Source organism: Aquarana catesbeiana, linkage group LG07 (assembly GCF_042186555.1).
Source record: "Aquarana catesbeiana isolate 2022-GZ linkage group LG07, ASM4218655v1, whole genome shotgun sequence".
In the NCBI taxonomy this organism is placed as follows: Eukaryota; Metazoa; Chordata; class Amphibia; order Anura; family Ranidae; genus Aquarana; species Aquarana catesbeiana.
The window spans coordinates 74,619,519-74,635,032 of NC_133330.1; the positions used below are offsets into that span (position 1 = coordinate 74,619,519).

The following is a 15,514-nucleotide window of genomic DNA, read 5'->3' on the forward strand; positions in this document are numbered from 1 at the left end:
AAGATCGATGCCTAGCATAACCTTTCAACCCCCCTCTTAAGTCATGAATATGACTTTCTACAGATCCGCAGCCTCCTGAAATCTACGGCTCTTTCTACGTTTGTTGTATTCAGTTACATAAAGCTGTAGATATTGTGTATATGCGTGAGAAGGTTGGTCTGGTGTAGTGCATTTGCTAAAACAAAGCAAAATAAGCTTGAAAATCAGGTAGCCTATCAATCCTAATTATGATAATCACTATGTCCTTTAACCATGAAAACATTCCACCTAAACCCAAACTAGAAAAGGGGTTCCATTCATAATTACCTATGTACTGGACTTGAAGTAACATGTATGTGATGCTCCTGAGTCTGGCCTAGGGCTGACATGACTGGTACTAACTGTGCTAAATAACACCATCCTTTCACTCCTGCGGGGATCCATGGGTAACAAATTTTATCACAGCGTATGTATTGTTTCCCAATGAAAAACTTCTTAGAGAACTACCTTGGGGCTCAGCTCCAGCCTCAAGCGCAGCACTAACAAGTTTACCCACAAGTATTCTAGAGGTTGTATTCTTGTATGTAGTAAGTTTACTAATGGTGTTGTTAAGGGATTAATTTTTGTAAGTACACATCTGGCCTGTAGATGTAGACTCACTAGTGCGGATGGGAATACCTTTTGAAATGTTAAATGCTGACTTGGAACACATACCTATTCCTTTGGATGTATTGCCTAACTGAACACACCACTCAGGTTCATGTGTCATTCCTAAAGTGTAAAACATTATACTCTGATTGCGGTATCCTTCTGAGACATTCTTAATACTTAAGACTAGAGTATTTTTCAATAATGACTTGAGGTTTAAAGGGACAGCTAAAAGTGGGATTGTAGCAGTTTCTGGGTGTAACTTACTACAAATCCAGCATTTTTCATATCCTGACTTTCTAGCATAAGCATATTTAAATTTTAACAGTAACATTTTTCCAGAAAAACCCGTTTCTTTGATCAATTCATTAGAGACATCTCTTTTACTGTGATCTCTGGGGTGAAAGTCAGTATGGTTGGTGTGTACTTCGCTTTTATCCCATATGAGTTTCAAGGCTCCTAAGTCATCAGGATGATAGATACAGTTAGTTATTATCCACACTGGGACAAAGATCAGAAGTAGAAATGAGCGACATCACTGTCCTTTATTCCTATGCTTGTCTTTTGAGGTCTTAAAACACCTGCTTTGCCTCTTTTCAGCCTTTCTTCAATTCCCGGGCTTAGATTAACCTTCTTTATCCTGCTGGCATGGATCCAGGTAGGACTTTCCTCGGTAAGGATGGCGGTCCTGGTGAAGGCTACCACTTTGGTCAATGGTCCCAAGGGAACCTCTTGTGGCTTTCGACCTTTCTGAAGCCTCTGGACCACAACTTGATCACCGACCTGGAATGGGTGGGTTGGTACCTGTGAAGAAGAAGGAGAGGTGCGAGCAACTCTTCTTTCAACAATATCAAGAGTTTCAATCAGTTTTTTTTACATATTCCTCCTGTATCTGTTCCAAATCACCTTCCTCCACCATCAAAGGATGATTAGCCCATGGTGTGGGGAATGGCCTACCCATGAGTACCTCCAAGGCGGAATAACCCGTCACACTGTGAGGGTTCATTCTGATTTCAGCTAATACAGCTGGGAGAACTTTTCTCCATTTGCCAAAATTCCCACCCGTAGCTTTCCTTATCCTGTCTTTAATTGTTCTATTCATTCTTTCTACAATCCCTGAACTCTGTGGATGGTAGGGGAGGTGAAATTTCCGGTCTATTTTTAGTACTTTTACTAGATCTTGGCAGATTTTAGCTGTGAAATCTGGGCCATTGTCTGAATTTATTTGTAATGGACATCCCCATCTAGGAATAATTTCCTGTGTGAGGATCTTCACCACAGTTTGTGCGTTTTCATTGTTGGTGACAAAGATTTCTGTCCAGCGTGACATCATGTCCACTATGACCAAAAGGTATTGTTGTTTCTTTCCTTCTTTGGGCATATGTGTAAAGTCTATTTGTAAATGGGTAAACGGTGTTGTTGGGTACTCAAGATGTTCATGCTTTGATTTCATTGGGTTTGTTGGTTTGTTCCTAATGCAAGTGACACATCTCCATACAAAAGCTTTCACTAGATTAGGTAGTCCTGCAATGAAAAAAATCTGCATCTAGGAGTTCACATGTGGCCTGCCAGCCCTTGTGACCCATGGTATTGTGCAATGAACGGGGGGGCGCTAGTAACAGGAATACACGGTCTCCCCTCTTGGCAGATTAATCCTGTTTTATGATCCTTTTGCACTATTCCATCACAGTTCCATTGCACAATATCATCAGGGGTGGCAAAAGCCTGCAGTTTCGTGAGCCAATGTGCCTCTTTCAGGGAACATGGCTGAGGTATTAGCATGGGCATTTGAATGTTTGCCTTTTGTGTAGATGCAGCTTCTTTGGCATTTCTGTCAGTTAATGCATTCCCTTTGGCTATTTCAGTCATTTGGCCTGTATGTGCCTTACAGTGCATGATAGCTAGTTTTGAAGGCAACTGAATTGCATCTAGTAATGCTGTGACTAAGTCAGAATGTGAGATGCTCTTTCCATCTGCTGCCACATATCCTCTGCAAAGCCATATTACACCATGGTCCCAGACCACACCATGAGCATATCTGGAATCTGTGTAAATGTTTACCTCTTTTCCTGCAAACAGCTGGCATGCACGGGTTAATGCTATCAATTCAGCAGCCTGTGCAGACTGATAGGGTATTGGATTGGCCTCGAGGACAGTATCCGGCAGTTGGGCCACAGCATATCCCGCATGATAGACATTATCACTTGGTCTGCTGCAAGAGCCATCAACAAAAACTGTTTGTGCAGTAGGGATTGGTACTGAAAGCATATCTGCTCAAGGTGAAGTGTCCTGATGTATTAATTGTGTACAGTCATGAGGTGGTGGTAAGTCATTCTGTTCTCTTTTAAGACCTAATAAGGCATTCAAAATGAGAGCTGGGCCAGAGTTTATGTTTGAACTTTTTATTTTCAGGTTTGGATTGGACAGGAGGATGACTTCATACCCACTCAATTTTTGTGCTGACATATGCTGAGTATGTAAAGTTTTGAGGAGTGTGGTGACATTGTGTGTAGTATGTAAGGTAGTGTCATGACCCAAGGTAAAAGGTGTTGCCATCTCTACAACCAAACATTACACAAGAGGCCAGCATTCTTAGACACACGGGCATGCCCTACACCTGTACTGGAACCACCTTTGAGAAAAAAGCCACAGGACGTAGTCTCCCACCATATTCCTGGGCCAGTACTCCCGCCATGGTTCTGTAATTTTCCCTGGCAAACAATTGAAACATTTTTCCAAATTCAGGGAGGCCAAGGCTCGGTCGGGGAACCATTGCACATTTCAACATGGCAAAAGCATTTAACATTTCATCAGACCATTTTACAATATCAGACATTTCAGAGAGGGTTGCATGTCTCGATATATTGTCATAGAAAGAACAGTCAGGTATCCATTGGAGGCAGTAACCAATCATACCAAGAAAGGTAAGCATGTCTTTCTTGGTAAGTGGGCTGGGCAGACCCACAAGAGCAGCAGCTTATTTGTGACTGACTTTCCTAACTCCCAGGAGACAGCACAAACCCTATTTATTCAACTTCCTGTTTACACCATTGTAATTTTTTCTTAGACACTTTGTTATCATATACATGTAACCATTTCAATAAGGATAGGCTATCAGCTCGGCAGTCCTCCTCTGAAGAACTACAAATCAAAAGATCATCAACATATTGCAACAGTACAGAACCATGAGAGGCAGTCCAAGGCCTGAGGGTGGCTTGGAGTACTATAGAATAGACCACAGGTGAGTCTATGTAACCCTGGGGCATTCTACACCAGGTAGACTGGCGCTTGTGTATGTCAATCGACACAGTAAAAGCAAAGAGTGGCCGTGTCTCTGAGAAAAAAAACATTCTTTAAATCCATCACAGTAAAACACTTGGCTGTTGCTGGAATGGAGGACAGGAGTGATGGAACATCAGGTACAATGGGTGCTATTGGGACTATGAGGTCATTTATGACCCTCAAGTCCTGTACAAACCTGAAGGAGCCATCTGGCTTCTTTACAGGGTTAACAGGTGTGTTGTATGGAGAAATAATTTCTTCCAGGATCTCATCCTGCAGAAACCCTTTCACCATTGGCACTATGCCATCCATCTTTTTCTTAGAGAGTGGATATTGTTTGTGACAGATAGGAAATGCACCTTCTTTGAGAGTGGCTTTGTATGGTGTGCATGAAATAAGTCCTACAACCAGATCTGTTGTAGACCAGACCTGGGGGTCTATATCCTCAAAATCTTCTTCACTACTTTGTTTTGACAGCATCAATAAACCTGGTATACGTGCTATTATAGTGATTTTATCTGAGGAAATGTCTAGACCTCCTTCTGAGTTGGTTCTAATTGTGATTCCTAGTGGCCCAAACAAGTCTCTTCCCATCAAATTTACAGGGCGCCTTGGTATTATCCTAAAAGAGTGTGTGCATATGGTGTAACCTTCATCATCCTCTATTGGTAGGGGTGGGCTCCTATATGTTTTTGTCAGTATCCCATTAATTCCCAAAGAGGGTTCTGCTGGTTCCCATTTGCCTTTGAAATGATCTTCACAAACAGTACTCCTAGTGGCCCCAGTATCAACGAGATAGGGAAGGGGTCTCCCATTTACTGAAATAACAACTATTGGACTGTCAGTGAAATCATTTGAGACCAAAGGAAAAGCTGGGACACTACCCTCCGGGCCCCATCATTGTTGTCGATTTCCCCATTTGATTGGAAATGTTGGACCTTGTTGGGTGGATGCCTGTGGTTGTTGTGTCTGGTTAGGGGCAGAGCTGGAGTCGGGAGTCTGTGGAGAGGTGGGGTGAGGACACTGATTCACCCAGTGATCCTCGGCACCGCAGTTGAAACATCCATGGTTTCTAGGGCGACTTTTCCATTCCTGCCTTTAAACCTGCCTCTACCTCTTCCTCTAAAGTTTCCCTTCATATTTCCTTGGAAATGTTGTGTGGAGACAGGTGATGGCTCTGGTATATCAAAACAACCTGCTGCATCTTTCTGTGAAAGTGCTTTGCCAAAGTCAGTTCTAGAAAGGGTTGACCATTCAGTAATCATTTGTTTGACTGGGACCACTAAATGGAGTTTGAGATTACTCAGGAAAGTCTGGATCAATAATGGATCCATATCTGGCTGAATACCCAAACCGGCTTCCTGTGTCCACACATCATTGAATCTTTTCCAAAATTCAAGAACTGAATCTCCTGTCTTTTGTTTGCATGCTATGGTGGTGGGCAATGAAGATTTTGGTTTAAAAATCTCTAAATGGGAGTTTTTAATTCAATCCACATATCATCTCTACCTTGTTCTGTGTTAAGCTTGCAATCGATTGCAGCTGTACCTGCCGGTTCTACAGTAGACATAGTTCTGACCTTGGTCCAGTCCCAACCTGTACCAGTCCCTACAACACCCTCAATAATTAACCTCATATCTTCCTGTGTGTAGTTTCTGCCTCTACAAGCTCTTTTTAGGTAGGCGAGAGTGGCGGATTTATGTCTTTATTTTTCTTACTAAACATTCTGATTAGGTTCTTGTAGATACTCTGAGTCTTTTTTTTTTTTTTCTTTTGGCAAAATGCCAATAAGCACTCCTTATGGTCAGAGGTTCCCCTGATCACAAGCAAGCTTTGTACGTTATTACTTTTCTTATTTTTATAACCAAACAATTTTTATCTATATTTCAAATTTTTTGGCAGAGTGGCAACAGGTTCAAACAGTGCCTTCAATTGCGTTAGTACTAATGCTGCAAACAATTCCCCACTATCTATTATGGTTAGAGAGATATTAGCACTTGAACCCTGTTGGCAAAAAGCCAAATATCCAAATTTTGCACCCGACTTCCCCTGCACAAGAGATGTCAGTAGCAAAAAGAATTAATCAAATAGCATGTTTTGATCAAGAGTTAGCCTCAGAGTATCCTGCAAACTACGCCAATTTATTTTCCTTAACAGAATAAATTTGGAACAAATTCAAAAGTTTTTGGAATAACAATAAATATACAACCTTGCTCACGCACCTGCTGTCTTGCTTCATATAACCCCCGGGGACATTACTCACCAAATATGCCCTGTGGTTCTTGAAACAAAATAGCACACACATACACTCAGCGCAATTCATTCAGCGTGATACTTTTAAAGCAATTGAAAGCAGTTAAAGCAGTTATACAATCATACACAGTTTACACAATACATCGATCGTTTGTCTCTTGTTCTGTACCAAACAGAAAAACTCTAGAGTACTCTATAACTTCTCTTAAAGTCATAAAAACCTTTTCAAAGGTCACTAAAACCTTTTCAAGTGTCCCCAAAACACTATTTATATGACCGGTCAGCTTTTACTTATGAGAGGTTCTATAACCCAGCAGCAATCTCTATGGGGTGGAAGCCACACCGACCCCTGGCAAGTCAATTTCACTCAATAAGAATAAGATTAACTTACCGAAAGGTTAATCCGTTAAGGGTCGACTTCCATCTCTGGACTGAGCCCCCAGTGCTGAAATCCTGTGTCTAGGGGGGGGGGGGTCCATTTTAACCTCTCAGACCTCGGATTGATGTATTATGCATTTCAGATATATCCGGAGCCAAGTCCCAAATTAAAAACGAGACGCACACAGTATTATGTCTTGGGAAATGACTGCATTTGATTTGCATCCCAGGGTCTTTATAGCAAATTACAGTTCACACAGAAGATTCATAATAAGACATGCGCAGTAGATATTAAGATGGTTACAGCTTGTTAGGGCAAACAGTCATTGTTCTCTATTTCTCACAGTAGCTAGATACAAGGGAATGTGAGAACAAGATAACAAAGCGTGAGACAAGACTCTCATGTTTAGATAGATATTTGTGAAGTTTAAAGAAGTATTCTAATTGTACATATTATTTAAGATGGCTGACAGAAAGCAAGATGGATGCCTAGCATAACCTTTCAGTAAGGGGCCGGGATTTCATTGACTTGATGATACAGATTGCGCCCCCCAGGGGGCGCGCAGGCAGCTCATGCACGGGAGGAAGTCTATTGATGCCGTCCCATCAATTAAGGCTCGCGCTGTAGCTGTCTTTTTGCTATAGTGTGGCGGGAATTGGTTACTAGAGTAATGATTTCAACAGCAATCTTCCCATAAGATTATATTCTGCATTTCCTGAATTTTAGGAATTTTTTTTACTTGTAAAAACCTCTTTTCTGTAGATATCCAAAAGTCCTGAGACTGTTGCTTGGAACCCATCATCTTTGATGTGATGTCAGCAGCCTTAACAGACTCAGAGCTATCATTCAAGTGAAAATTAAGTCTCATTCTCACGTGTGGCAGCCGACCAACTCACCACAACTGCATGCATTGCACGTGGGTGCGGCGTGGGCCCATACACTTAAAGAGGTAGTAAAGCTCACTTTGTGAATTGTACATACAGGTAAAGCCTACCTGTAGGTAAAATGAATATCTCCTAAACCTGCACCATTTAGGTGATATTCTCCCTGGATGCAGCCAGTTAAGTCACCGGCGCATGACGGAACCGAGAGCTCTTGCGTGCATGCGCGTGAGTGACATCTTTGCGGTTCCAGCCAGTCACATAGCCGGAGCGTGCAAATCCGGAAGAATGACCGGGGTAAGATGTCAGCTCTCTCAGTGGTGACAGCGCGCCGCTGGAAGTCTTCGTTTCAAGGTAAGTATTTCATAATGTACTAGTATGCGATGCATTACTAGCACATTATGCAATTGCCTTGCAGGTGTTTTTTTTTCTCTGACCAGCTGTGGTTTACTACCGCTTTAAATGGGTTGCGTTTGGCAGCTGTACCATGTTGCGATGTGTGTACAACCCTGAACAGCTGCATGCCCTTCTTTAGGTGGGTGGCTCCACCTCCTACTTTAACTGCCCCCTTACTGTCTGTGTAAATGAGCCCTTATTGCCAGGGTCTCTTTAACTTATACATAGGCCAGGGTCTCTTTAACTTATACATAGGTCAGGGTCTCCTTAACTTTTACATAGACCAGGGTCTCTTTAACTTATACATAGGTGACAAGACAAGAACTAGTCATACTCTTGAATGATGCAACATCTGTGCATTTGGGTGAACCAATATATGGCTAGAGGGCGGTAAAAGAAAGCGCTTGTGCTACATTTTTACTGTTCCTCCACCTTAAGCTGCAATGGCAGCAGATAGGGGCGCATACATGCCCTGGGCACAATGCTTTTCTTCATGGCCTTTCTATTGCATATGGCAGCCAGTACTGCTGCTGAGCACGACCTATACAAGTGAATGGGGTCGTGCCACAACCACGTTACATGTGGTTGTGGCACAGTGGTGTGGCATTTATGGTGTTAAAACAGGCGACGAGGCATCATACTGCCTCTTCACTGCCTGTCAAAATGCCTCTGAATAGAGATCCAAACCTGGATTGCTTTTCAGAGACACGGCAATGGTGTTGCACATCTAAACCTAGCCTTACTTCAGCATTTTTCTTGCCCTTTGTTGTGCTGAAGCCGTGGTTTATTGTTCATGATACCTGGATTCAGCCCTGTTGACTGTGGTATCAAACGCTTTGATTAAACTGGTTGCCATGCCTTTGACAAACGCTTAGGGCTAGAAAGATAAATGTTTGTTTAATCCAGAATAAAGAGCGTCCATTTGTTTCAACAGAGAAGTATTAATAAAAAATTCAAGAGACTCTTCCTTCTCGGGCCTGTCAATATGGCATGTGGGAGGCACGTCACGGGGCACGTCACGCCATGGCATGGATTCAGAGTCATGGCTTGGGGAATAATAAAGCTTTTCTCATCTAAAAGAGCTGATGGACAAAAAGCCGATTGTTCGCGGTAGATGCTAAAAGCTTCCCTCAGACATCTGAATAGAAGATGCGTCCGTGCTTTCTGAGCATAGAAGAGATATTGAACAATGTCGAATAAACTTAAAGCCTTCAAAAACTCGGCAAAAAGAAGCCCATTCGGTGAGCCCATCATGTCTGTATTTGTACTCTGGGGAAGGATAGGTTGTCCAGGCGTGATTTGTTTTGTTGTGTGTTGGTTTTAGCAGTACATGCTATTTATTTGTGTAGGGATGTAGATAAGGGCTGCCAATTCTGGCTTGTTCATAGCTGAGCTCCAGGCAAACGGCTAAATACACATACAGGTGAGCTGTTTTATTTGTTAAAGGATCTGTATTTCTGTCCATCCAGTGCTGAGATTTACACAGTTCTGCCATGCAGCCATGTCTGGCAGGGCGGGGCACCTGATTTTTCTCTGCTGCAGCAATGACACCTGCAGGTCTCCCCCTGCCCCCATCCAGTGAATGGACAGTGCAAAGAGCAGCAGCAGACAGATTGACTCATCTCTCTCTGTCCCTCTGCTCCCCCTATCAACATGCTTCTTGCACTGCAGCAGAAATAAATTAGACCCTTGTTCTTTACCTCTAGCCTGAGTTCTGTTGTGCAGGGACTGCAGAAGGATGATACTAGGTCAAGTTCAGGTACTTACACCCCATTCAATAAAAAATACATTTAAAATGTTGCTAAACCCACAACAATAAAATCAGTCTGTATATGCAGTAAAGCGTGCTTGTTATACTCACTGTGGAACCTAAGGGGTTAATCCTCTGCATTGTGTAAAAATGGTGTTTTATCCTGTCTTCTCTCATCCTCCCCTTTTCCACTGTCCCCAATCCATCTCCTGATAAGTCAGAGCCTGTGGGGTCACTGTGCACATGCTCAGTTTGGTTTGTATTGCTATAGAGTTTTTTTTTTTTTTTTTGGGGAGGGTGCATGTGATCAGCACAGGGCTGATCAGCACTGTCCAGACAGAGGGTCAGAGGTCCTGCAGCCTCATAGGACAGTCAGAGTAGAATGAGAAACTCCTCCTATAAGCTTTAACCAGTGCTTGGCTACATACTGAAGTCACAAGACTGCTATATACAGCTGATTTAGCTGTTTATATTTACTAAAATAGATGCATTTCCATGTTATGTGTACTGTGGAAGACTGGATATAGTGAATGCAGGCTCCTGGGTTTAGTAACACTTTAAAGTGGTTGTAAAGGCAGAAGGTTTTATATCTTAATGCATTCTATGTGTAGCAGCCCCTCTCAGCCCCCTAATATTTACCTGAGCCCCATCTCTATCCAGTGACGTACACGATAGAGACGGCCTCAGCCGTCTGGGACTCTACCTTCTGATTGACTGAGACACAGCAGCAGTGCCATTGGCTCCTGCTGCTGTTAAAGCTAGTGAGCCAATCAGGAGAGAAAGGGGGCGGGTTTGGGCCATAGCTCCCAGTCTGAATGGACACACGGAGCTGCGGCTTGGCTCGGGTGCCCCCAAAGCAAGCTGCTTACTGTGGGGGCACTCAACAGAGGGGAGGGGCCAGGAGCGCTGAAGAGGGACCTGAGAAGAGGAGGATCCGGGCTGCTCTGTGCAAAACCACTACAACAGAGCAGGTAAGTATAACATGTTATGTTATTTTTAAAGAAGAAAAAAGGAGGCTTTACTATCTATCACTTTAAGGATCTATTAATGAATATACACTGGACAGCCATGACATTATGACAACTGACAGGTAAGGTGAATAACATTGATTAGCTCGTTACTATGGCATCTGAAAGTGAGTGGGATATATTAGGCAGCAAATGAACATGTTTTCCTTGAAGTTGATGTGTTAAAAGCAGAAAAAATGGGCAATCGTAAGGATTTGAGCACCTTTTACATGGTCTAAATTGTAATGGCTAGACAATTGGGTCAGAGCAACTCCAAAACTGCAGTTCTTGTGGGATATTCCCGGTGTACAGTGGTCAGGACCTACCAAAAGTGGTCCAAGAAAGGAGAACTGGTGAACCGGCGACAGGTCATGGGTAACCAAGGCTCACTGATACCAATGAGGAGCAAAGGCTGGCCTATGTAGTCCAATCAAAGAGAAGACCTACTGTAGCTCAGATTGTTGAAAAAATGAATGCTGGTTTTGATAGAAAGGTGTCAGAACACACAGGGCATTGCGGTTTGTTGCTTATGCCACAGATCAGTCATAGTGCCCATGCTGACCCATGTCGCCAGCCAGAAGCGCCTACAGTGGGCATGCAAGCATCAGAACTGGTCCACCGAGCAATGGAAGAAAGTGGCCTAGTTTTAAACTATTCAAGAATGTTTTGAGGAACACAGCAAGTTTGAGGTGTTGACTGGTGTCCAAACTATCCAGATCTCAATCCAATCTGTGGGATGTGCTGGAAAAATGTCTCGCCAGCCAAAAGCAACTACAATGGGACCATGGAGCAATGGAAGATTTTGGCCTGGTCTGATTTATTCAAAGATGGTTTGAGGAACACAACGAGTTTGAGGTGTTGACCTGACTCCAAATTCCCCAGCTCTCAAGCCAATCGAGTATCTGTGGGATGTGCTGGAAAAACAAGTCCAATCTATGGAAGCCTCCCCAGCTGCAGGAAAACAAGTTTTATTTTTAGCTAGGCATATTTTATGCATACTTTAGTCCATGTGCACGTAGCCTAAGGCCGACTTCATACATGCTGTGGCTGTGGCACACAGCAGGGGGTCCGGTGTGTCCCTGTACACCCAATTCAGGTGCGAATCAGGTCCAAATTTTTGCCTGAATTTGCACCGAATTCAGAGCCAATAATGCACAGGACTATTTCCAAATGCGGAGAGCCGCTCACACTCTCCTGTCATGTGCATTGGATGCAGGGAAAGCCGCATTCAATTTCCATAATTGTGAGCCCAATCTAAGACTTTGGGGGTGCTGGGGGGGAGGGGCAGGTAAAGCATACTGTAACCATACAAGAATACAGTTATTCTTTATACAGGAAAAATAAGTTTGCTGCATGTTTGCCAAAAAAAGCCCTACAAAAGAATACTGTATCTGGACTTCCCTGCATGCTCTCAAAAGAGGAGATTTCTGTGATGTATGTATGTATTAACCACTTGCCTACTGGGCACTTTCACCCCCTTCCTGCCCAGGCCAAAGAAAAGAAAAGAAAAAAAAAACCAGAACATTTTGGGAAGAAAAAAAAAACCTTCTCCATAGTTTGTTAGAAAATTTTGCAAACAGGCAATTTTGCTCCTTCACTGATGTGTGCTGATGAAGCTGCACTGATGGGGGGCACTGATAGGCAGCACTGATAGGTGACACTGATTGGCTGCACTAGTGGGCACTGTTGGGACTGCACTGATAATCAGTGCCCTGATTATCAATGTATATGTCCCTTTAACACAAGTCGGTTATCGGCTCTCTTCTCCTCGGCCCTCAAATCCCTTATACTCACCTAACTTCTGCTGCGTCTTCCTCTGTCACAGGTCATGACAATACTTTCTATTGATGTCACCCGATAATCAGCCCGTGTGTACGGTCCTTAAGGACCGGCAGACAATCACCAGACCACATGAGCAATAGAGTGACAGTTCTTAGGGCAGCAACATCTGCAATGGAGAAAGAAGCACCAAGGAGAGTGCAGAGGGTAGAGGGTTCTCTACTGTAAGAGCGGCAAGGATGTGGAATTACCTTCCACAGGTGGTGGTCTCAGCAGGGGAGCATCGACAGTTTAAAAAAACTATTAAATAAGCACCTGAACGACCGCAACATACAGGGATATACAATGTAATACTGACATATAATCACATACACATAGGTTGGCTTGATGGACTTGTGTCTTTTTTCGACCTCACCTACTATGTAACTATGTAAGGTGAGTAAAGGGGATCGTGGACCCCTGTACAGAGACACTCTCACTTTTCCCTGCATGGGCATGGTGAAAGTGTCTTTTTAAGGCAATTCCTGAAACCAGTTCCGTACATAAAAGGCCTTATGTGTACAGATTACTCATGGCAGACATTTGATGAATTAGAAGGGTCAGTAGATAATGGGAAATGGGTGAACTGCAGTTTAAAGCTCTTTTGTTTCTCAGTCATTACTCATAAGCGGCAAGGCAGTGAATTATTACTCAGCACCATAATCGCCTACTGAGTTTACTGAGATATTAAGTATTTGCAGGGAGTGGTGCTTAGGTTCTGGCTGCAGCTGGGTTCTTGTGTGAACTTGCATTTTCAGCAATATTATTCCAATAATTACAGGCAGCGTGTTCAATTAGTCATTGTACATTTGGGGTTATCTTATTGCGTATGAGTTTGATTTGCACTGATCCCTTTTTTTATTTCACAGTATATGCTTAAGAAGTTAAAGATGGCGTATAGTCTTTTTTATTTGTATATTTTTATATATAAATGTTAAAGTGATACTAAAAGTTCAGCTTTAAAAAAAAAGAAATAACAAACATGTTATACTTAGCTGCTCTGTGCAACAGTTTTGCACAGAGCAGCCCTAAGCCCCCTCTTTTCAAGTCCCCTGCCACCGCTCCTGGCTCCTCCCTCCTGCTGAGTGCCCCCAGAGCAAGCTGGTTGCTCTGGGGGCACTCATGCGTACTGGTTCCCAAGCCACCTCTATGTGTCCATAAGACACAGAGCGTGGCTCAGTCCTGCCCCCCCGCTCCCTCTTCACTGTAACTGACAGCAGTGGTTGCCAATGGCTACTGCTGCTGTGTATCAGCCAATGAAGAGAGAGAGATCCCTGAGAGCCGCTGCTCTCTTGCATATTGCTGGATCGTGCTCGGGTAAGTATTTGTGTGAAATACCTGGTGTTCCTGCCAGTTTTCCTACTTTCCTATTAAAAACTGACCACACTAGGAATGAGAGCAGACCGTGGTCAGTTTTCTAGCAGTGCTGGTAACTCAGCCAGCTCTCCTCCAATGGTCAGACTTGTGCATAGACTCCCCCTTCCCTCCCTGCACAGCCATCCATTTGGAAGATCAGTGTACTGCTGTTTCTCCTCCACCAGCTATCTAAGTTCCTTATGCAGTTAAGAGCAGAGATTATAAGATTACTTAAAAAAATTGGGAAAAAGTATTTATACGTATACAAAATATTTTGCCTTTCCTTTATATTTTAAAAATGAATGGGTTGTTTTCCAAGGTGAGAGTTCACATAGACTTTTAACCTGCTCCCCCCCCCCCCCCACCACCACATTCTAAGCCCTATACTAACTAGCCTGTAAAGGAAAGATGCATATACTTACTTATTCTAAGGGCACTCTTGTCTATTCATGTGATCCGAGTAGTTAGTATAGATCTTATAATGGGGGTAGAAGCAGGTTTACGCTTAGTTTTTGGTTTTGACCGGACTTCTAGATTAAAGCAGCGCTCCAGGCAGATATAAGACACAAATGAATGCAGCTCTGTGTTCATAAAAGTGGTTGTAAAGGATGAAGGATTCTATGCATGAAGGTAAATAACCTTCACTATGCAGCTCTCCTCCCAGCCCCCTTACCTGAGCTTGATCCCGATCCAGCGATGTGCATGAGAACAGCTGCTGTCCCCACTCTCTGCTTCCTCATTGGTTCAGAGACAGTAGCAGGTGCTATTGGCTTCCGCTGCTGTCAATCACAGCCAGTGAGGAAGGAGCAGGGGGCGGGTCAGAGCCCTGCTCTGTGTGTCTTATGGACACAGAGAACGTGGCTCAGGAGCAAGCAAGCAGAGTGCCCGCATAGCACATGGCTTGCTATAGAGGCACTCGGCAGGGAGCCAGAAGCGCCAGAGGGGGACCTGAGGATCGGGGCTGCTCTGAATAATACCATTGCCCTAAAATGCAGGGAGAGATGTACTGCAGCAGGACAGCCCCACGTGCAAGAGGCCTAAGAATACACATGTCCCATGTTTTAAAGCGAAGATCTACCCAAAAGTGGAACTTCTGCTTTAAGTACTCCTCGCCCCCTGACATGCCACAATTGGCATGTCATTTTTTTGGGGGGGGGGCTGGGTACCTGGTTTGGAGTGGGACTTCCTGTTCCACTTCCTCCTTCCGACTTCTGACCGCCTTGCACGTGACAGGTCCCAGAACATTGCCTGGCCATTGACGCAGTGCAACGCGGCTCTGTCACAGCCGGGGGCCCACACTCACAATGTCTGCGCCGCGAAGAGGAGGGGGAGAGAACGAAGGCTTCGGGCGGCCGCATCGCTGGACCGTGGGAAAGGTAAGTGGCCGTTTATTAAAAGTCAGCAGCTATACTTTTTGTAGCTGCTGACTTTTAATAAACTCAAAAACCAGTGGAACTCCACTTTAAGAGATTAAAGAAAATGTGACTCCAACATTAATTTTCCTGATAGGTGTATATTGTACTATGTACTTGTGTTAAAATGTATCCTGTTTGTATTGCTTCCTCTGTGTTAAATTTCTTTTGATCCTACCACTGGTCCAAATCATTTGGTGGAGGGGGGATTATGGTGTGGGGTTGTTTTTCAGGGGTTGGGCTTGGCCCCTTAGTTCCAGTGAAGGGAATGCTTAAGGTGTCAGCATACCAAGACATTTTGGACAATTTCATGCTCCCAACTTTGTGGGAACCGTTTGGGGATGGAACCTTCC

General features: G+C 43.8%; 1 protein-coding gene across 2 annotated transcripts in view; it reads left to right on the forward strand.

Annotated features, from left to right (window-relative positions):
- Positions 1 to 15,514, forward strand: part of PTPDC1 (protein tyrosine phosphatase domain containing 1) — a 161,684-nt gene that overhangs the window by 54,321 nt on the left and 91,849 nt on the right. The window contains exon 1 of one of the 2 annotated variants that reach the window (XM_073592332.1): positions 8,853 to 9,059. The exons of the other annotated variant lie outside the window; for it this stretch is intronic. Coding sequence (XP_073448433.1) covers positions 9,008 to 9,059 — 52 coding nt within the window. The 5' untranslated portion in view covers positions 8,853 to 9,007. Of the gene's footprint in view, positions 1 to 8,852; positions 9,060 to 15,514 lie in introns of those variants that run through there. 2 annotated transcript variants of the gene reach the window in all.